The sequence below is a fragment of the Eurypyga helias genome, unplaced genomic scaffold (genome assembly GCF_000690775.1).
Source record: "Eurypyga helias isolate BGI_N326 unplaced genomic scaffold, ASM69077v1 scaffold29481, whole genome shotgun sequence".
Lineage (NCBI taxonomy): Eukaryota > Metazoa > Chordata > Aves > Eurypygiformes > Eurypygidae > Eurypyga > Eurypyga helias.
The window spans coordinates 18,730-40,198 of NW_010233252.1; the positions used below are offsets into that span (position 1 = coordinate 18,730).

The 21,469-nt window shown below is 45.5% G+C and overlaps 1 protein-coding gene across 1 annotated transcript; it reads right to left on the minus strand.

Moving 5' to 3' along the window:
• Positions 1–739: 739 nt before the first annotated feature.
• Positions 740–19,338, minus strand: LOC104517125 (nuclear receptor subfamily 1 group D member 2-like). The gene is given in 8 exon segments (XM_010161688.1): positions 740–1,754; positions 5,931–6,141; positions 9,980–10,165; positions 13,647–14,263; positions 15,795–15,939; positions 16,879–16,967; positions 18,930–19,047; positions 19,049–19,338. Coding segments are annotated over 8 exon segments (1,653 nt in total). The 5' UTR covers positions 19,139–19,338; the 3' UTR covers positions 740–1,557.
• Positions 19,339–21,469: the final 2,131 nt, after the last annotated feature.

Consider the following 21,469-nt stretch of genomic DNA (forward strand, 5'->3'; position numbering starts at 1 on the left):
CACCTTCTCCCCACATTAGCAAAGCATAAGCATAATTAATTAACACAACTGCTTTGACTTTGGTTGTAATCTCTCTTTTCTGGTGCCAGGTCCTGCTACAAATGGAGAAAACCCATAGAGAACCGCATTCCTCGACAGAAGAAGTGGCAGAATCTTAAGCCTTAAGGATCTGCTTTGTAATTTGCTACTGGCATAAACAACAAAAGTCCCATTTGTTTGGTTGCTTTTTGTGGTGTCTTTTTTTTTTTTTTAAGAAAAAAAAATCCAGACCATTCACTGCACCTCCCCTGCACGTACACACACACACATGCAACAGTGGAGAGCTCTAGGAGACCAGGCATGGGAACCACAAAGCCCAGACTGTGAAAAAACACGGGGAATCTCACATTTCTCTTTTCAATCCTCATTCAGCAACAAAGCAGCGAAATGATGTATTGCAAGAAATAAACGGTCACAGAACACACATACACCCGAACGCAACCACGGATACATTTTTCTCATTTTTTTTTTCTGATAGATGCTGTTATTCGTCTGATAGTTTCTTTCTGGCTGTGCTGCAAATTTCTGAAGAGCACCTAGTGCTTCTTTAACCTTTAGGAGAATGTTAAGGACCTCAGTGGCAATGGACAATCGAACTCATTAGTCCCACAAGCAACCATCTCCACTTGAGATTCTCTATGAACGCCCTTCAAAAGTTGAATCTGCCCCTTTGGTGCCACTCTGTTGTTTTTTAAATTAACAAACACAGCATAGTAATGCAAATTTGATGTTTTCTAAAAATTAGAAACGCTCAGATAATTAGTTCAGCAATATGCAAAGTGCATCTATTTGGTTCTTTCCATAGATCACCTTCTGTTGTAAGTTTAAATTCCTTCACAGTTTAAAATATTGTGAAGAAATTATATGTATACTTTATGTATAGAACTATTTATATACATACACATATATACACACAACTCTGTACTTTATATAGCCATAAACACTCATTACTTAACTATTTATATTATATACACATGGCATGAACACACGGTCAGTGAAGAGTTGGTGCAGGCTGAAATCATTCCATCGGGTTTAATGGAATAACAACAGTGAAACCATGAGTGAGTTACCAAGAGACACAGACATACATCTATTAGATAAGCGAGAGGCCAATTAAATCAGCTCTTCCGTTTTCCTATTAGCGCAGGATTGTTCCCACCCCATTCCATGCTCCCTATGCACATACACAGCTATTTTGTGTTGGGTTTACATGAGAGGGTAGTGGTGGTTCTTTTTTCCTAAATGACAGAACAGTCCATATTTACTCGGGCTCATGGCAACCTCCTCCGCAGACGTGCGGCACAGCTGGGCCCGGACGCCGTGGAGGACTCCGAATGCTGCGCCGCTGTTAGCTGAAAGCACCTGCTGAAGCGTTATTGCATGGTTATGGGACAGCTATCAATGTTCACAGTCCGTGAACTCTCTCCCTCCAACAAGTGGTACAACGGTATAAATACATATTTTAGCACAAAACAGTTTAACACGAGGCAAGTCCAAGTACAAATGAGACCTAAAGGCCTATGGGTGAACTTTAAAGGCCAAGAGTTCTTCAGAGTGCATGTTGTTTAAGGAACGCAAGTCAGGTAATTTCAAAAGAAGTTTTGTGAAAATAGAGGCTTCGTTCGGGTGATTTTTCATGATTAAGGTCCTTAATGCACGGATTAGTGTTTCCTGAAGTGCCTCCACAGAATTGACATTTTCTATTCCAGAGCGATCTAAAGGGGGAGAGAAGAGGTGGAGGGGGGAAGAGAGAGAGAAAGTTTCAAACCCACATACCAAAACATTATTTAGCATCAACTTTGTAAAGTATTACGCTCATGCTGAAGTGGCAGCATTCAGTCACCTTTCCTGCAATCACTTACCCGGACTTCCAGAAAAGACTGAATCACAACCTTCAATGCAAAGGAGAGAGACAGGGCACATGGAAATTAAAACTGCCCACATTTCTCAAGGCTGGACACAGAATCCTAAACTTAAACTGCAGGTTCCCGTTTGAGGAGGAAATCCCACTCCGGACAAGCCACACTCGTATCTGCACAATGGGATCCCCAGGGGCAAAGGGAGTACAAGCCTTGACATGACTGGCACCATTTCTGAGCGCTTACAGAATGAAACATGGTGCACCCAAAAATTCCCAACTGAGGAAAAAAAGCAGAATTTCAACATCAAGACGCTATTACGCTTTCACATACTGCACTCACCCCGCACCCCAGGTGTCTCTTTCAAGAGACCTGTGTTTAAGAACATGCCTGTTGTCCTTAGGTGGAACCTAAGGAACAGCTTAAAAGGATGAATTTTCAAGCAAAACATCTTGCCCAATAACCACACACAGCAGCTGCTTTTTTCCAAGCGGCAGCCTCCCTCCTTAAGCGCTATGTAAATTCAGCAGGGCACATACACGCCGGAGTGACGGACGCGCAGAGAAAGGTGCTTTGATGTCTAGGTGTGCGTAAGCACTCCGCGGAACTGGGACACAGAATGACAACAGCTTTCTGGAGTAGCACTGACTCAGATGGTGCAGAGTGGGAATCCCTTCCTCATGCTGTCAGTGTCAATCCAATTGGACTTCTCAGGTGAGGAGAGTCTAGGAAGTACTCCTGGCCTATTCAGCACAGCTCCCAACTGTGGTGATAAAAATCATTATATAATCCACTTCAGGATCCATCTTGAAGCAGTTCATGTGTTCTGTTCCTTTAAAAAAATTGCTCCAGAACCTTCTACTAACTATTAGGAGCGTGATTATTATCAAATGATGTTTATTAGGACACAATCCACTCTTCTGTGAAGACCGTCCATTGGGTTTGAGAGCTGCTCTCCAAGAGAGCAGGAGTGAAGAGATGCCTCGCTGCCTCTATTTGTTACATCTACCCCACTTGCTCTCCACTTCGCAATCCCTTCAGGTTTGCTCTGTCCTGAGCAGGGATGATGCCATTTGCACGGAACATGCCCGCTGAGGTTTCTCAGGAGCTCTGTACAGTGACAGCAGTACTGCCTTGCCTCTGAAGGCAGAAGACTGCAGTCCAGCCTTCCCTGGCTGCCTCGGGTGAGTTACTGTAGCCTCCTTTCTTCAGTTAGTCCAAGTCTTCTTCTCCCTCTCGGTCTACTTCCAGTGGCTCCCAGTGGCCAGCAGTTGGTTTTGTCAGTACTATCCCAAATCAGAGAGAATAACAGGAGGTGTGCATTTTATATTCTTCTACCACAAGGCACTGCCCTCAGTTAAGAGATCAGCTGGTCTCTAGACCTGCAACAAACCACATTCTTTCAGCTTTGCTTCCACCTTGCTTCTTCCCTCTTCAGGGCCCATGATCCATCTTGCTCTCTCTAACCCATCTTCAACCCATCCAGCTACCTGAAGCCAGAGGTGAAGTGTTCTTTTATTTCTGGAATGGTACCAAGGTAATTCCTCAGCACCACCAGAAACACTCCCACCTGCCCTGCTTTTTCTTTACCATATGACACCAAAACAAGGGGATGTACACCGGTACATGCATTCCTTGCTACTACCCCTGCTGCTTCTTTCTGCACATCCTAAATATCCCTAAGAGTGGTTATCCATCCAGTGTTATACGGAGATGCTTCTGACAAGTGTTCTCCCCACTAGCACTATTTAGAGACTTATGAACATTTCTTTTTTTAAAAAAAGAGTAATTTTTTTAAAGTTTTTTCACTAGTGCAGCATGGTACCTTATATTCCGGATCACCTACTCTGGATTCAACAGTCACACTCCTGTTGGCTTCTGAAACTGATGTAAATCTTGACTATCTTCCTTTCCACCTTTTCTTGAGTAATTTTCATTGCAAGATGAAAAAGTCTTAATGGCCTTTTTCTTTCACCTTTGGTTCTTCTTTCACTTATGGCATCTTTTGCCTTTGCCTGCATCTCCACATCATTCTCTCTGATGCTGATCCCCAACTCTTCCTCCCTCTGCAGCTGAGCTTCACCACCACCTTATGGGAAATGACTCTCTGGGTCACACTCTTCTTTGAGATGTGGGGTGCAGGGGATCTGTCTTTTAAGATCTATTTAATCCACAGGTGCCCACAATCCTTCAGTTCTACAGGCACCTTCCCCTCCGCCTGGCAAATCCTTGCACTGTGAGCATCTTACCCAGGAGCCCTGTCTGGGGCACTTCTGTTCTCCTCTAGCACCTGCTCAAGCGTGAAGCTTGCTCACTCAGTTGTGCAAGTAACGACTGCAGTGTGTCACTTCGAATGCAAGCTGGAAAACAACGCTGAACTGAAAACTGCTGGACTCACAGTGATTGTCAAGGTCACTATCATGCATTCCGTGAAGACGTCCAGGAAGGCTGTGTTCGGACTGCAGATCGGATCACAAGGCAGCTAGGACAGGTAGCAATAATGTCCACAGCTATGATCTGAAAAATCCTCAGCACTGGAGGAAGCCTGAACCCAAACACCTCCTCTTCTTGCCCTGTTGCACGGCTCTGACATTACGTGCTGTACATGTTCCATACCATCCCTATGCTAACCCCTACAGGAGACAGCCACAGCATGGAGCCATGCTCAAAAGGCTGGGGGGAGGCCTGGCTCTGTGCTGAAGCACATGCAACAGAACAGAGACAGCCACGTACATCTGAAACAGGTGGCACAGAGATGGTGATATTCCCGGGCCCAGCAGCTGAGCAAGCAAGAAGAGTGGCTGTAGCTTAGTTACGACATGGCACAAGGAAGGAAGAGGCCTAGTTCTCAGTCCTTATTTTAAAGGTTGTCACAAGTTCTTGTCAATTTAGTTTTTGAAAGATAAAATATGTAAAACAGAGTCTGGAAAAGCAACTAAACCCCCAGGTTTCTCTCTGCTACCTGAACAGTTTCACTAACAGACTACAGTGCCATGCCTCCTTCTCACTGCCATTCCATCTGGCTTTTTAAACTTGCAAACTCTGTACCACCTCTGCTCGCTACCACCCCTTAGAAACTGAAGGGGCCACAGCTGCCCCCTTCTGTGCTCTCACGCTGCAGTTAGGCCATGCACAAAGCTATCAGACTGAACTGTCCCACTTTGTTTACAGAGGCTTCATGTGCTTACAGCACCACGCCTCAGGGGCCCCTTTCGGATAAGAGAGATGTGGGTCTAAACCACTCATGTGGAAGAGGTGCTCTTGTTCGAGAAGGGAGTGGCCCCCAAATGCTGGTTTGTTGTGTAAGTGGACACTAGTATTCCTGCTAGTTACCTCTAGAGAGCTCCTTACCCAGCAAGCAGCAACTCTGCATCTTGTTTTCCAGGCATTATATGCAGAGCTAATGTGCCTAATTTGAGGCTTTAGATAACACTACAGAAGTAGGTGCTTAATCCTTCTTTGAATCTGGGCCAGGGTGTTCTGTATATCCAGGGACTGAAACAAGATATGAGGCCAGTGAAGATGTTGGTGGATTGGCAGACCTTCAGCGGTAAGAAGTCACGGTGCGGATGAATAGGGCTTTTCTGCTGACATAGGCAGAGATCAAACTGTTGGATTTAGACTTAAGTAAGATGCGCAACAGACTGCAATGACGATACAGGGAAGTTAAAAATACCCCCTTATCCCAAGACTAAGGCCCTGCAAGTCAGGAGTAATTTCTCTGATGCTGTCCTGCAAAACTCAGATGAGTCAGACAAAATAGCTTCCGAAGGGCTATCGGGCAGCTGTGAGATGCGTGTTTGCGTTCTGTAGAAAGCAGCAGGAAAATAAGCCCGTCACCACATTTTTCCGAAAGGCGGTATTAGGAAGAGCAGATATGTAAAAAAGCAAATTACAGGCTGCTAGTAGCTTAAAAACCTACTAAATTGCACTGAGACGTGAAATAACAGGGCGTACATGTTACAGAAATCTTTTAATAAGACAGCCATATTCAAAATGTAGCAAAGGTGCAAGTTAACTTTCTCTCCTTACCAGCAGATACCAGGACAACCGCTGTAAACAAACTCATTTCCTCATCACTAAGTTGCAGGGCATTTAGTTTCTCACTAAATTCAAACATGGAGTTGAGCAGATCCCCAGCTCCCATTGAATGCAAGTCATCCACGCTGTACTTCTTTCCACTCAGGAAGGTGACGGTACGTTCCTTTGCATCAAACAAAGACGCAAACCGTACCATTAAAACCTGGTGAAAGAAAAAAAGAACAACAAAGAGAGATAAATACAGGTGGATTTCTAGACGAGCCAAAGAAAAAAATTAAACGTTTTAACATCATTCAAACTGTCTCATTAACCGCTGTACGAGCATTCTAAACAGAAACTGTCAGCATGCTATTGAGCTGTAAAAACAGCGCAAGCTCTGGCCCAGTAGTCTGAGAGAAACAAACAAGTGAAAAAATTAGCAAGTGGATGCAGGGGAGGGGCTACAGCACATGAAAGGGAGGAAGATTAAAATTTAAGCCCCAGACAGCCTGAGCCACAAAGACAATGCCATTCATAAATACGCCAGTAAGACAACTTGCTTAAGCCACCGAACAGCCAAAGGCATACACAGCTTTGAAAGAAATGTTTTCTTGGCCACGCTGAGAAGCAAAATGAAGGTACTGAACCAGATTCTCGCTTGGCGTAAACTGGAGCAGCTCCATTGAAACAATGCTGATTTACACCACCTGATGATCTGGCCCACTAGGCATTCTTTGGGAAAGTACCATGCTGCATTGCTGTACCCACAGGAATGTTAAAGAGCTCTGGTAGAGAGGAGCCACATGTACAGCCTTCCAAAGGCTAGGGAAGCAGGGCTTGAAACGGGCACCTGGTCTGTAGCTGCAGCTGGGAATACCCCCTTGGTATAAGCACCTGGGCTGGAGCAGTTGACATGTGCTGAACTTACCCCTCTGGGCTGAAATTTCTCTTGTGGTTTCTCAGTCGTACTGTGAAATGCTTCCCTCTGGAATGGCTTGTAAAGTTTCATTTGCTCATGTTCAACAACCTTATTTACACTTTCAAGGTTTAAGTTGCACAGAACAGCCTTCTTATTTGGAGAAAATGAACCGACTGGCATTGGTTAAAACGTCAGACTTGCTGTAATCTCTTGGTGTGACAGTCGTCTCTTCCCGCTTACCCTACATAACTGCATTAATTTAAATGTTTACTACAGATGAAAGGAGAACCAGGTTTTCAGCAAAGGCTGGTGCCTTTGACAAGCTTAAAAAAGGAGGGTTCGAAAAAAATGAAAATGTTTGAGAATTCAAACACCAGTCATGCACATTACATGACCTGCTCCTACATTTTAACAGCCAAATGACATGCAGCAATCCTGACAGACACACGAGCACTACGTATTATTCACCTCTGACAGCTACGCTATACGCCCTTTGACGACATGAACTACAGAGTGCAGAAGCCTAGGCAGAAACCTAGGTGCAGAAGCCCTCAGAATACAACAAAAGGAGACAAGGGGCAGACAGACAAAGCTGAACTTGTGCATTAGCAGGCACCCACCAAGTACTCAACAACCTTTCAGTTCAAAATGGTATTCCCCTTACAGAACCGGACTTGAGGAACATGAGCTTTAAAGAATGAGCAACTGATATTAACGATGGTATTCAACACTGATGCCCATGAAGCTGTGTTGACTTAATTAATACAAAGGCAAAGGCCTCGCCTATAGATTTCAATGTCACCACTCTAACCCGAGGAAGAACAGTTTGGACTGTGGTATAGCGCGATTGATTCATTCCGTTTCACTTCAAGCCTGACTCCCATCTGTGCCTGCTGAGGACATACGTGATCAGCCCTATCACCCAACCACAGCAAAAACCTTCCACACAGGCAAATGCTTCCTCACTTCCCCACCACCTGCAGCCAAACTACCAAGTTTGTGACTGTGAAGAAACGGAGTCACTACCCCAGCAGATCCAAGGGGCTTGTCAGCTCTACCATCAACTACATTTGGAGTGGGGGAGCACCAACCCAAATCCAGTTGAGGTCTTTATTTGATACCCACTGCTGTCCCTGAGCTGGCTCCCATAGAAAAGCCAGGCCAATAGCACCACAATATACTGAGCTGCTCAGGACTGCCCGTTCTAAGAGGGCATTTTAGCTTACACACGCATGAACGTAAAGAGCTATGCTGCTTCTGCACCAACACTGTCTCCATGCGTCTGCTTCCCCAACAAAGAAGCGCTCCTTGAAGACGAGCTGCTGGTAAGCACAGCGCCAGGACGGACAGACCCAGCTGCCCAAGGGAACCCAAACAGGCTCCGAGGCAGTACTTTTACTCCGGTTCTTCTATTAACACGCAGCTGTTGGGGTATCCTAGTTTAGTTACCCAGCAGACAGCAATGACCTTTTATGCACCAGGCTTTCAAGATGCCTTTGCCTCATTAATCTTAGTTTTGGGGTTCTTTCCCTCACTGCTCTGCAGCATTATTTTTTGGTTTCAGTTGGGTTGGTTCGTTTGTTTTCCTGTTGCTAAGATGCCACACAGGCTTTTAACTATTGGTACCACTCACAAACAGGAATCATTAATGTTTCTTATAAATAAATGAATAGGGATAAGCATGCAGCCATACATCATTATTAGTTTTCCTGGATATGGAAACCTTCTTATCAGCAGTGCTTGTAACTGGCAAAAAGGCATAGGAATGAGGCTTAAGAAAAGCTTGAGGTGAAGAAAGGCCAAGGCAAAACATTTTGCTTGCAAAAGGCGAAGGTTTGGCTTTATGTTATGTGAATAGTTCAGCCTGATTTTCCTCCCTCTCTGAGGGCACTGGACAATACACCACTTTGCAGAGGAAGGAACCAACATTTTTCTGTAATATGAACCGCAACGTAAGAGGCTGCAGCTGAAGTGAAATACAGCCCTTAGTTACAGGAGCTGTAGATGAATATTCAAAGGTCAAGAATAAACTAACAGCAAAAAATACATGACAGCACAATAGAAGAAACGACAAAACAGACACGTTCCAGGCACCAAGTCTTCCGGTATAACTTGTACCTTCCAACCCAACAATTACCCATTTTAGAACCAGGCTGCATAAATGCAGACAAAAGACCCAGCACATTAGATGAGAAATGTCTTCAGGTAAATATGACATCCAGCATCCCTCTTTGAAAGAAATAATAAAATAAACAAGAGCAAAAGCATCAGCAAACCTGCCCTCCCCATAAAAGCACAGTACCATCAACTACTTGTGACTTCAGCTCCTGTGGCCCTTCCATGTTTAAACTTGTTTTCTGAATAATTCTAAAGTGTGCATGGTCTCCAACAGACACAAGAGTCTGGAAGAACAAAACTAAAACCTTAAATAAAGGTTCTCTGGTGAAGGTCACCAATTATAAAACCACACGGAGCTTTTTGGCATCGTTCCCAACTTAACACCACTAATTGACATCATGCTTGCAAGTGGGTGAAGTTAACCATGAGGACCTGGTAGGATTAGTCTAGAGTAAGTCAGGCTGCAGCTGGTATACAGAACCCTCAGCGCTGCAGCAGTACAGCTAGTTATCAGTGGAATCGCTTTGGAGATGGAAGCTTCAGCGACCCCCAGTTACCACCAACAGACGGTAGTGACCGGTCAGGATGTCAGTGAGCACAGCGGCAGAGGGAAGGACACACAGAGGGATAAACACATTCCCCTACAAAACTGCGTATCAATAGATCGCTTTCTAAACTATCCACCCTTCCAGATGCAGTCTGCTTTTCTCCAGGCTAAGCAAAGGTAGCTGTCAAAGTAACCATTGCTATACAAACCCAAGAAACTCCTCTATTTATTAATGCCCAGGGAAGAGGAAAGGGTAAAACGGCTGAGCACTCTTGAGCTACTTGGAAGAGAGACAGCTCACCAAAATTTGACCAAACAGAAGCACTGGACACCATCAGCTTCAGGAAAGCTCAGAGCTAGCATCCACCAACAAGCTGGTTTTGCCCAACATAACCCAATTCTATTTATTTTTGTTCTTAAGGGCGTCAGACCGATGCACAGCTTGTCAGGTCCGCACCATACACACAGTGGTCTCACCTCAAAGGTCCCAGCCTTCAGAAGATTAACCTGGTCATGTTGGGAGAGATCCCGGAAACCTGGGATGCGCTTGGCAAACTCCACCACTTCCTTCACTGCAGGGGTAAAACTCAGGGAAAACTCTTCCCAGACTTCATGGCCAGACTTGTTTGGGTCCACGTGGGGAGTCTTACTCATTGGGCAGACCTGATGTTTACAAAACATACACAGAAAACAACTCTTAAAGACACATTTCCAAATACTGACAAATACTTGAGAGAAGCAGGTTTATTCTTCAAGAAAACTTTGCAATAATGATGCATAGAGGGAAACAAAATCAGTATTCCTCAGTCAACTCTCAAAGCAACTGGATTTCTCCCCCTTCCTTTCAAACAACCAAACAATAAAAAACCCATGGCAGTCCATTAGCAGTCTGTTTCTAAATTTCCTGACCTTGGAAACACCAACACTATTCACAGCAAAGGACTTGAGAGAACCCAGCCAATGCTATTCTTCCCTGATGTCACTCATGCCAGACATCTGGCTTTATCTTACTTGTATTATCCACGTAATCTCACCATTAATCGCGATGTCACAATCAATCAACTGTAATCTCACAGTCACTACTACATTCATTCTGATACAGCTTTCTTGTTTTGCAGGAAACTGAAGTGATTCAGTCAAGGTGACGAAGGTGTCAACGCCAGAGCAAGGAACTGAGCTTCGGTTTCCCGAGTCACAGGTTTACACCCTCCTTACCAGAACAACCTTCCTCTCCTACGTGTTTGCTTTTATTTGCATCACTGAACGAGGACCAAGGAACTGGTATTCCAGTTTTGCTCAGTCACAACAAAATGCTCTTTTTTTTATACAAACATACAGTGATTTTTTGTAGGAAAGTCTGAACCCGTTACAATGAGATCAGATGTATCTGTCAAGGCTGACTGCCAATAAATTCCCTCTGTAAAACCCAACCAGACGCTCTGAGATACTTTCAGTTCTGCTTTCTGAAATTCACATCTTTTAATGAATCTTAAACCTTTTAGTATTCATTTCACCTGTCATCATCAAGGATAGGAATTCCTTTAAGTATTCTTCACAGGTATACTAAATGGTGTATGTAATCCTACATAATGTCAGCAAAGCAAATAGAAAACAGTGAAATAGATCAGTAATTCCTCAGAGCGATGCTGCTCTCATGGGGTGTCTTCAATCTGATAACTGCCTCGCAATAATTTGCGTGGAAGGTCCTAAGATCCATTATAAGATTATATTCTGCAGGTATATACGTGCATGTGTGCGTATGTATTTGGCAACAGCTAGGGAAACCAAAATGAGGTAGACAGATACACATTTCTGCGTCTTTGGGTTGCTGTTGGGGTTTTTTTTCCCCCCAGATATCAGTTGCTGACTGGATGGTCAATACAGAGAAAGCTCTCCCCAAAAGACAAGGAATAGAATTTCGTATTTCTTGGTTCAGCTGTGAATCACAGTATCATTTGCCTGTCTGAGGACAATGCCCAAACCCAAATGATTGCTTGTGGGGTAGAGGGGGATAAACTGAAAATCAGGAAATATTCTGGCAAAACAAAAGGTTTAGACACAACCAGAAGCATGGCAGACACAAATCACTGCTCTGTCCATGACACTGCAACAGTTCACACAGGTGTTGTTAAAAACACAGTACTCTCCAAAAATACAGCCTCCGGTTCAGCGCTCCGCTATGAACTGGACACAAGAAGAAACTCAACTTCCCATCCTACGACAGTTTACTCTTACCCCAAGCACTCGGTCCTCAGGGGAAACTGCCACTTTCCCCCCTGTGTATTATGTCTCTGCCCAAGAGTCACAGAATCACAGAGTATCTCAACTGAAAGGACTCATAAGGATCATGAAGTCAAACTCCCTGCTTCCTGCAGGACTACCTAAAGCTAAACCCTGAGATTAAGAGCATCATCCAGATGCTCCCTGAACTCTGACAGGCTTCCTATGGAAGCAGTTGTCAGCTTCTGCAGTCACTAGCTCTCTTTAGATGAATGTTTTCAGGAATGACCTGTTCTGCTTTTCTGGTTGTGAGGGTACTGAGTAAAAAAGCCAAACCCCAAAACATCTGTCTCCATACTGGTTCAGAGCCTAATTACACTCCCTTACTGCTGCTGACTCATTTTGGCCAGATCCTGCTCTCGCCGAGTTCTCTGGCAAAACCCTCATTCGTGTCAGGGATGCGGGGGGTGGCCTGCAGTGCTCTGCTGGATTCGGTTTTGTTTCCTCATGGTCGCTGTGTTAAGGCTCCCTGCAGCTGCTGAGCATGGCTCAAACTGACTGGCTGGGCCTCTGCGGGCAGCGCCACTCCCTGCCTGCCCATACGGACAGGTTTAACCTCTGCTTCTCAGGAGTGCCAAGAATACCACTGTAGTGACTCCACATACTTTCCCTGCAAGGAAGAAAGGTTGGGAATGATTATTATTTGCTGTGGTGTAGTGCCTGGAGTCTGCAATTAAGGTCAGGGCCTGCTAGGGATGGCAGGAGCCAAAGAATTAAAAAAAACCCAACCAAACAAAAAAGAACAAAAGAGGAAATCCAGCATCAAAACAAAATGCCTTCACTGTGTGGAGACTTCCAGGGGCCTTCAAGAAGAAGAATCTTTACAAACTAGGAGGAAGAAAAACACTGGCAGCTCAAGTACTTTGGAAAGGTCAGGAGCTTGCACTTCGACACGAGCGCAGGATGAGAACGAGGATGTTATGTTCTCTCATCCCAGGCGGTTCCAGCGATACAGAAGGACAATCTATTTTAAGGGGCTTACAGAACCAGTTGCCTGAATGGCACAGAAACAGCAGGTGCAAGGCAAACAGGAGGGACCTGTTAAAGAAAGGGGAAAAAAACAAACCCATATGCAAGAAAACAGGAAGCATCCGTATTAAGAATTCAGTGAGAAAATGCTCTAGCAAAGTCATCTAAGGTACCCAGAAGTGTGTTCAGAGCCTCACTTGTGTAAGTATTACAGAAAAGACCCTAAACTTCTTTCAAGCAGTTTAGCTGTGCATCTTCCTCCTGCTTCCGTTCAGATCTGAAGATATTCCAGGAGAGGAAGATGCATAGCCTGTGGGTCGCTTTGAGCGTGTATTTTGCACTGCCTGTAACAGAATCAGCATATCCCCATGAAAACAAAACACACAACCGTACCCCAAAATAAACAGCCTATCCAGCAACAGAGATTTTTAGACCTGACTGGCTTAAAATCCTAACCCTGAGGTTTCACCCCCGAAATCTGCTCTGAATACCTTTAAGGAAAACACAGCATATCTGACTGTATCAATTATTTTAAAGCAGAATCTTCAAGAGGATTGAGTGGAGAAGGGGGTTTATAAGCTCCTAACATCTATTTTATTTTTAATTCAAGCTAGTTAAAAAAGCCATGAGTTTTCCTCAACCAATGCTCTTTGACACGCCTACTTTGTTTACTGAAAACAGCCAAGAAACCCCATCACTTGCATGATTTCAAATCCCCCACGCAACTCAGTTACTCTCCTTCCTCACAACTTGCGCTAGCGACCTTGTGGCGCTGCACTAGGTTTCAGCAGTTGTGCCAACTGTGTGCAGCTTCACGGACTAAAGAGGCACAGCTGGATCACACCCATCCCTAAGCCTTTCGCTAAGCCAAAGCCAATGATTAAGATCAATATACCAGATGCAGTCTTCCTCCAGTGCTGCAAGGGTAAGTGGTGCTCTTGTTTGCAGAAAAGCCATCTTCTGGGATCCGGTCACACAGTCGCGGAGTGTAACCACTGGTGAAGTTCATGCAGTGGCCGTTTGTGAAACACACGGCGTGCCCACCTGGGTAATGCACTGCGCTTCTCCCTTTGTACTGTCCACCAAGGTGCTGCTCGCTTTCAGGGTACTGAGGGCCACCGAGCGCACCAACGCAGTGCTCGCTGCTCAAGATGTACTGCTCCGTGTTCTTCGACGCTCTCTCCCCACTCTGGGACTGCATCATCTCTGCTGGGTTTTGGGATTGTTCCTGGTTGTACATGAAAGTGTCTTTGTGGGCCCTAGTGACCATACCGATCACTTCTTCCTTCGCCATGTCAGCACTGGGAGGGGGAGAAGGGCTCTTGATGGTTTCCCGCTCTTGTTTGGGCTTAGAGGAAAGTTCTTCTTGAGGTGCTTGATCTTGATGTTCTGTTAATGCTTCATTGGGTAGGTGACCGCTGAACTGACTGTTCATCATGGTTTTCATGGCACTCTGCATTTCAATCAGCATCCTCTGTTTTTCACGTTTGGGAATGCGGCCAAATCGAACGGCTGTGAAGGTGGAGAAGCGAAAGGGGGAGGGGAAGGAGAAAAAAAAAAAGTCAATCCTGAACATGTTAGCAGCAGACACAGTCGTCAAACCAAACTGAAAAACCAGCACACACACGAAATACACACTTCAACTGATAATCTTGCCTTCTAAGGGAAGACTTTAACTACTCTTACCAATACTACCACAGGGGTATTTCCACTGAAGTCAAGGAGCTTCCTGGGCTTAGAAGAGGTGTGAGATAAGAATTATATGATGCTGTTTACACATAAAGATAAGGAAGCTCCGAAGCACTCAATCTCTAAGCCCTTTCCCCTTTTGCTACAAACCTGGCTATGGACTATACAGTGTTGTGTTAGTTAATTAAGTGTCAGGCTTTAAGACTGGATCAATTAAATCAGTGCAACCCTGTGAGCTGACAATTAGCTGAATTTAAACAAGTTCATATTTGAATATAAGTCCTACAAGACAGCTCCTCGTGGACGAATTATATAACTTGCCAAAACAATTAAGAGAATCAATGCTGAATGAAGCTTACCTTGGCAAATTTTCCTGGTAACTTTGCCTTGACAAGGACAGTTTCTGCTGGCAAGGGGATGGACATCATTCTGGCTGCAGCCCTTTTGACCCTGTCCTAAGGAATCCACAACTGCCTCCACCACCCTGTCCAACCACAGCCTTACAAGGGCTTATAACCAGTTTCGACTGATGTAATTACGTCCACGCAGTAGTCCATCATTAATGTAACTAAATCTCTTTCATTAAAGCAGGTGCAACCTTATGCGCAAACAAGCGCCTAAGGGATGAAATAACTCATATGCACGACAAGAACTCGGAACAATTATTTAAAATAAGTTTTAACACTCCACCCACTAAATTATTAACAGCCTAAGATTCCTAGTTCTTGTGAAATAAACACTCAGAGAAAATTAAAAAGTGAAACAGAAGGAAGAGTTCTGGTTTGTGACTGTAAGCTGTAGCAGACTGTTGAACTACACTTTCAGCATTACATTTTAAAAAGTGAACAAGGAGTGGATAGCCAGCAAGGTGGTCAGCAACACGCTCAACACTACCCTTTCCTCCTAGCCTTCCCACTCCCTCCAAGAAGAAAAACAAAAAAGGAGCGGATATATGCTCAACCCATGCACCCAAACCTAACTCTTTAGGCTCTATACTGATTACTAAACAGACAAGAGTTTTGTTCAGATTCAGGCAGGATCCAGCTGTAAATATTTAACTCAGTAAAATGAAATTGAGACTCTTGTTACAACCATCCCCCTAACAGACCGCTGCAGCGCATCCCACTGCATCAGCCTGCGGAGACGGGAGGACAGCGCCGCGGCCAGCGTTACCTCACTAGTTCAGGAGAGTCATGGACCAAGGAGGCAAGCTGAGCTAAACGCTCTCGGACAGGGAACCTGCCCCTGACAACAGGACTGGCTGTGTTTTCTGCCATTAAGACCCTTAGCAATGAGTTCTGAGGTGGGCAGCAAATCCCTTCTCAGAGGATCGCTGCTCAGTACAGGAACATACCATCTCTTGACATCCCAACAGAGAGGCATTTTTTGAAACGACACTGCTGGCATCTGTTCCTATTCATTCTCATTATAGAGCAGTTGTTATTCTTCAAGCACTTCTTATACTGGATGTTTTGCTGAATGCTTCTTCTGAAGAAACCCTGTAAACAAAGAAAAAAACCCACAACTATTATTACAGCACATGTCAAATCCTCCTGCCAGGATTCACCTCTCTGCAAGCACAGAAAACCGCACTGCACCTCGTCAGCTGCTTCAGAGCCATCAGCCCCAAGTGATTTTAAACAACTTACAACTCCTCCTGATTGACTTCCCCTTCGTGTGATCTGTGTATACTGCAAAACAGTTACGATTTCTACCTACAGAAGATGTTGTTTCCTGCATAGTCACCACCCAAGAGCAAAATACCTCTGGTATTACCTCTATCACTCTACCGGCAGTTTATAAAATACGCCTTCAATCTCCTATGACATCAAGTGCAAAGATGAAAGTCAAAATCGGATTTTTTTTTACTTCAATCGCCACAGTTTGGCAACAAAACCATCCTGTTGCACCACATGACCTTCAAAGGTGGTTCTTTCACATAACCCATATACTCCTTCACAGAACAGAAGATTTTCAGTATCAGTAAATACTGATCTACCGATGCGTGAACATGCAAGCACCCAGTTCTCGTTTTCCCCGTGGTAAAGGACTGCTCTTCCAAAGCTGTTTTGTTCTGCGTCCCAGCCCAGGTGACAGCTCACACCCACTATCTATCTCTTAATGCAATTAACATTCACAGGTCTTGCGTGACATGGTCCTTACCACCTCTGTCTCCAGTTCTTGCTCGCTGCCATGCCCTCCAGGACAGGCAGGGCTGGACAAGGGGCAAGAGCAGAAAGGACTGCAGAGTTTGGGAAATGCTGTGTGTTTCTAAGTGGTTTGTCTTTTCCTACAACTTACACGCTGTCTGAGATTTCTCACATTTAAGCTTAACAGAGAAGCATACCGATACTGTTTTAGCAGTATCACCCCTTTCCCCCCCCCAGGGAGAACTTGAGCGTCTCACCAGCAGAAAGGTGGGCAGAAATATAGCTCACCTTGCAGCCTTCACAGGCATGAACACCATAATGAAATCCTGAAGCGACATCTCCACAGACTTTGCAAAGAAGAACCATGCCATTAAATTCTGGAATCAGAACAGAAAAGTCAAGGACATAGAAAACCAATGACAACTGCAGGAACACGTTTCCAACTGTTAAAACCTAGGCTAAAAGCAAAGTATGTCGGGTCCGTTCAACACACAAAAAAGCAGAGCAGAGGAACGGACAACAAGAATGTACAAAAATCCTGAACAGTTCAGAAGGTACCAGTGCAAGGGAGGGGTGAAAGGACAAACATGAAGCACTCCACAGAATAGGGAGAAAGCACGTATTCACTGGACTTTCAATGACAGTACTATTGTATTTAACTGCAGAAACAGAAAGCCTGCTTACATTAATGCACTTTTAAAAGACCCATTTAGTTAAACAGACCACCAAAGTTCGGGCTCAATCTGTTTTTCCATCAGAACAAGTAAGCCCATATGAAGGCTATAATCTCCCCAATGGAGAAGAAAAGAAAAACTTGTCTTAAAAACAGAAATATTGAAGGACACTTTATCTTATTATATATTGTAAAAAAGCCATGCACTCTACCTATTTGATAAGAATTTAGGACTGGTAAATCAGCCTCATCTACAGATGCAAAGACTACTCTTCTGAGTGCATACCCAGAGCGGCACGCTTGCACACCTGAACTTAAAAATACCTTCTCGGCCCCATATATATACTTATGGTTTGGGGGTGTTAAGTTTTTCCCAGGCTATTTTATTTCAGCTTGTCAACAAAGATTTTTTGCAAGGCCTAAGTGCCGGTCTAACGTTAGTTTCACTGAAGCCAATGGGAATTTTACCAGTGACTTCAGTAACCACAAAATTACCTTAACAGTGAGCAACAGGGACAGCTGGAAATACTCCATACTTTACATATGGTTCCGAGTTCTACTCAGAACCATACTCTACCAGAAAAGCAACTTATTTGTCTTTTGGTTTTATTTGTAAAGAGGAACTAAAACTTTAAGGTTTTGAAAAAAGAACCAAACCACAAAATTTCCTTTTTTTTTTTCAGAACTAGGACTGAGCTAAAAAATCTTATCTATCCATCTAAACAATTTACATCGGATTTCATATTCAGCAACCTCTACCCTGATACCAAAAACCTAGGTGCCAGCAATTTTTTAAGAGGAGATAAAGGTTCTTACTAAGAATTTAGGGTGCGAACACTTAAAAAAAAAATAACAACCCTTGGAAGATAGAAAAGACTGTTAAGGCAGAACTGTTAGATACTTATTGTAGCTTCACAACAATTCAAAATGATAAAACAATAAAAGAATTCTGCCTTCAAAAGACTAGTCTAAATTTCAGCTGAGTGTTTGTTCTAACACCCATTTCCAGTCCTGTTGGATTCCTGTCCTTCCAAAACTGTTCAAATATAGGTCTCTATTGTTGAACTTCTCCCATTACCAAAAATAGTGTGAAGCAAATAGATGGAGCTAGACTGTTAAATGCAATTTAAAAGGCTATCCTTTAGGTCCAGCTTACAAGTACTTTGTTATTCACATCCACACATTAAGACTCGGAATCAAAAAGATAAAGGTCCCAGCGACAGGTACAGAAATAAAATAAAATGTTTTGGTAATTTATTTAATTTTGTTTCTCAAAGAAATCTGGGGGGAATGAAAGCAAAAGGGCAGGGGAAAGAGCTTGATTTGCAAGACAGCTCCATAAATACTCCTGAAGGCTTGATTACTATTATCACATCTTTTTAACCGAGTGTTTGATTTTTATTAAGATCAGGTTTTGCTAGTGAAACTCTGAAGTAAAGCTGGACTGTATTTATGGGCAGTTTGAAGTTAGCAGCAAGAGGCCCTCCATCTATCAGCACCTGTACGGCACTACCATAGGTATGACCGTACATTAACGCAGACAGACCGAACGGGAGGCTCTGCTGCGTGCCTTCAAAGGAAGCCACCCGGGGAACCTGGCTGCGAGAGATGAAGCTGTAATACGTAAGGGGAAAACGGTGGTTTTGGGAACCGGCACCAAACATACTTGTGACTCCGTTATGGCCCTTTGTCAAACCAGCAACACTCGACTGGTTTGTTTTAATGGTCTCCTCCAGCCGATCGCTCTTTGGTGCCCCATCAGAGCCCTCGCTGCTCCGGCCGTTGCAGCTGCTGTCCGAGGAGGAGCTGTTCGGAGAAGACGGCACAGGCGAAGAGGACGACTGGAAACCGCTGTCTGAGCTCTCGCTGTGACATGAGGCTGGGCTAGATGCCGAGCTTGAAGAGCTGATGTAAGCTATCACACCCCCTAAGGCAAGAAAAAAAGGCGGCATGTAGTGACATAACACGCAGACATGCACCGCTGCCATGTGAGCCACGCCGTGACCCAGCACCACCAGACCCAGCCATCACGTGGCCCTGGGCGCACTCCCTTCCCTCCCTCCCTCCCTCCCTCCAGCTTGCTTCTCTCCATTCGTTTTCAGTGGCGGACCTCCCAGTCCTCCCCATCCCCTTCTCCCATCTTATCAGCCTCCCATGATCCAAGTCGAGATGAAAGTGCAGCACCAAAAGACGAAGCAACAAGCCATGGTGCTGGCAGGATGGGGCAGCAGGGAGAGGGCATGGGGCAGCCCTGGGAGGGTTTCCCCAGCCGCCCCCTGAGCGGAGCTCGTCTGGAGCCACAGCAAACACAGGAGCTTACAGTGCTGCGGAGCCAGAATGCAAACAAGCTAGGTTAGGGACAGAAATAGGGCAGAGGAAGACTTCACGCAGGCTACGCGCCAGAGGCACAGAAAGGAAGGGCTGGGAGGTGCTCACGATGCAGGAGGGAAGGGGGCAATGGAAAGAAACAGCGCTGCAGCCCGGAGAGCCTACTGAACGCCATTTGTCCGACTGCAAGCCTTCGTGGCATTCCTAGCAGCAGCTAAACTCCGACTGCCAGGCTGCTATTTGCAAACAGTCTCTGTCCTGCTGCGTCTTGCAATCTGACACACTCGAGAATCCCTCAGATGAAACAGCCTTTTGTCCTCGGCCAGACCTGGGAGCATTTCTGGCTTTCCACAGGCTCCTTTTTCTTGCTTGTAAGCAAGAGAAATTGTTTTCCCTTCACTTGAGTTTGTCTCCAAGACTCAGCATTTCAAAAGTCAACCTAAAAACATTCGATGTTTCACACAAAAATTTCAACAGCTCAAGCCACACAACTGTGTAAATAAACGACACTCGGCATCTTCTCCGGTCCGTGCCTGTACTGCTCTGCAACGTCGCCTTCACAGACCACTCAGGACATTGCAGCAAGGAACTCCACACACCCTAAGAACTGAAAACTTGAAAACGGGTCACGCGCTGGCTGCCTCTGGAGGACAAAACCATCGGTGTCAGGGGAGTCCTTGACCAACTGAGTCGGCACGGCAGGTCGGGGCTGCGGCCCCTTACATCAGCCACCGTCTCCTCACAGATAAAGGCTGTTACGCCGATTAGGCAGCCGTGTTATACAACCCTGCAAATACCACTGCTCGCAGGTAGAACTTCTGGCGTACAAATTTCCAGTACTTCCATCAGCTGCAACAGTCCCCTTACCATTTCTGCAGCAGCTTTACTGGCCCATTTCCTCTCTAACAACAAATTTTTTCTACCAAGGAAACCGCCACCAACACCCTGAAGAGTGTGCAGCCGAGGCGGCCCTGGCAGAGCCACCGCGGAACAGGGGTCAGACCAAGCAGCCGTGCGACACGTGTGCCCCGCGCACGCTGCTCCTCACGTTCCAAAACACTGGTGCCCCTACGCCCCACCGCAGCGGTCGTCCCTGCGCCGATTTTTAATAAACCCTCCATACAGCCTAGCACGCGTCCAGGATCTCCTTTTTGGAGAAAGAAGGGTTGCAACAGACACACAGGTCCTGCAACAATCATGAGATAAAGACACTGTCAAACACGCGTGCAAGGGCAAGACCCCACCTATTTGACAAAGGTCCTGCTCTTCCCCGGCACTGCACGTGGCTCTGCCCGGTGCCAGGTCAAAGCTCACAGTCCACCCGGTCCCAGGGAGTTTCTCAGTGGGCACCACCCTTATCTGCCAGGGGCAGAGCAGGGCAGGCAAACGTGGCTCCCGTGGGAAACTCCACGTTTCTGCCACCTCACCCGCTGTCTTTAAGCCCTGCCTCAAACAAAGAAATGCCAACACCAGAGCATGGAAAGGGTATGGGCCTTTTTTATCCCTATAGGGCTTTTCTATCCCTTCTGGAAGCCCCGGAGAGAGCTGGGCTGCTCCGGTACCCTACAGGGCTTAGCAGCCTGGTCTGTCACAGCCAAAATCCCTAGTAGTGTTATGATTTTGGAAGTTACGTTTCCCTATGAACCTTAATTCTTTTTCTTTTCGGATCAGTAGCTAAAAGTTGAATCTGACACATCAGCACAGGGCAACAGCCCGAAACAACGAGCACGGAGGGGGCGATCTCTGCGCACCCCGGTACCCCACCGGGAGGGCCCGGCGCTCGGGGGACCGGGCAGCCCCGGGTGGGTAAGGTGATGGGCTTCGCTGAGGGAGCCCGGTGGCGGGTGTCCGACCCTGCTGCGGAAAACGCACGCCGGA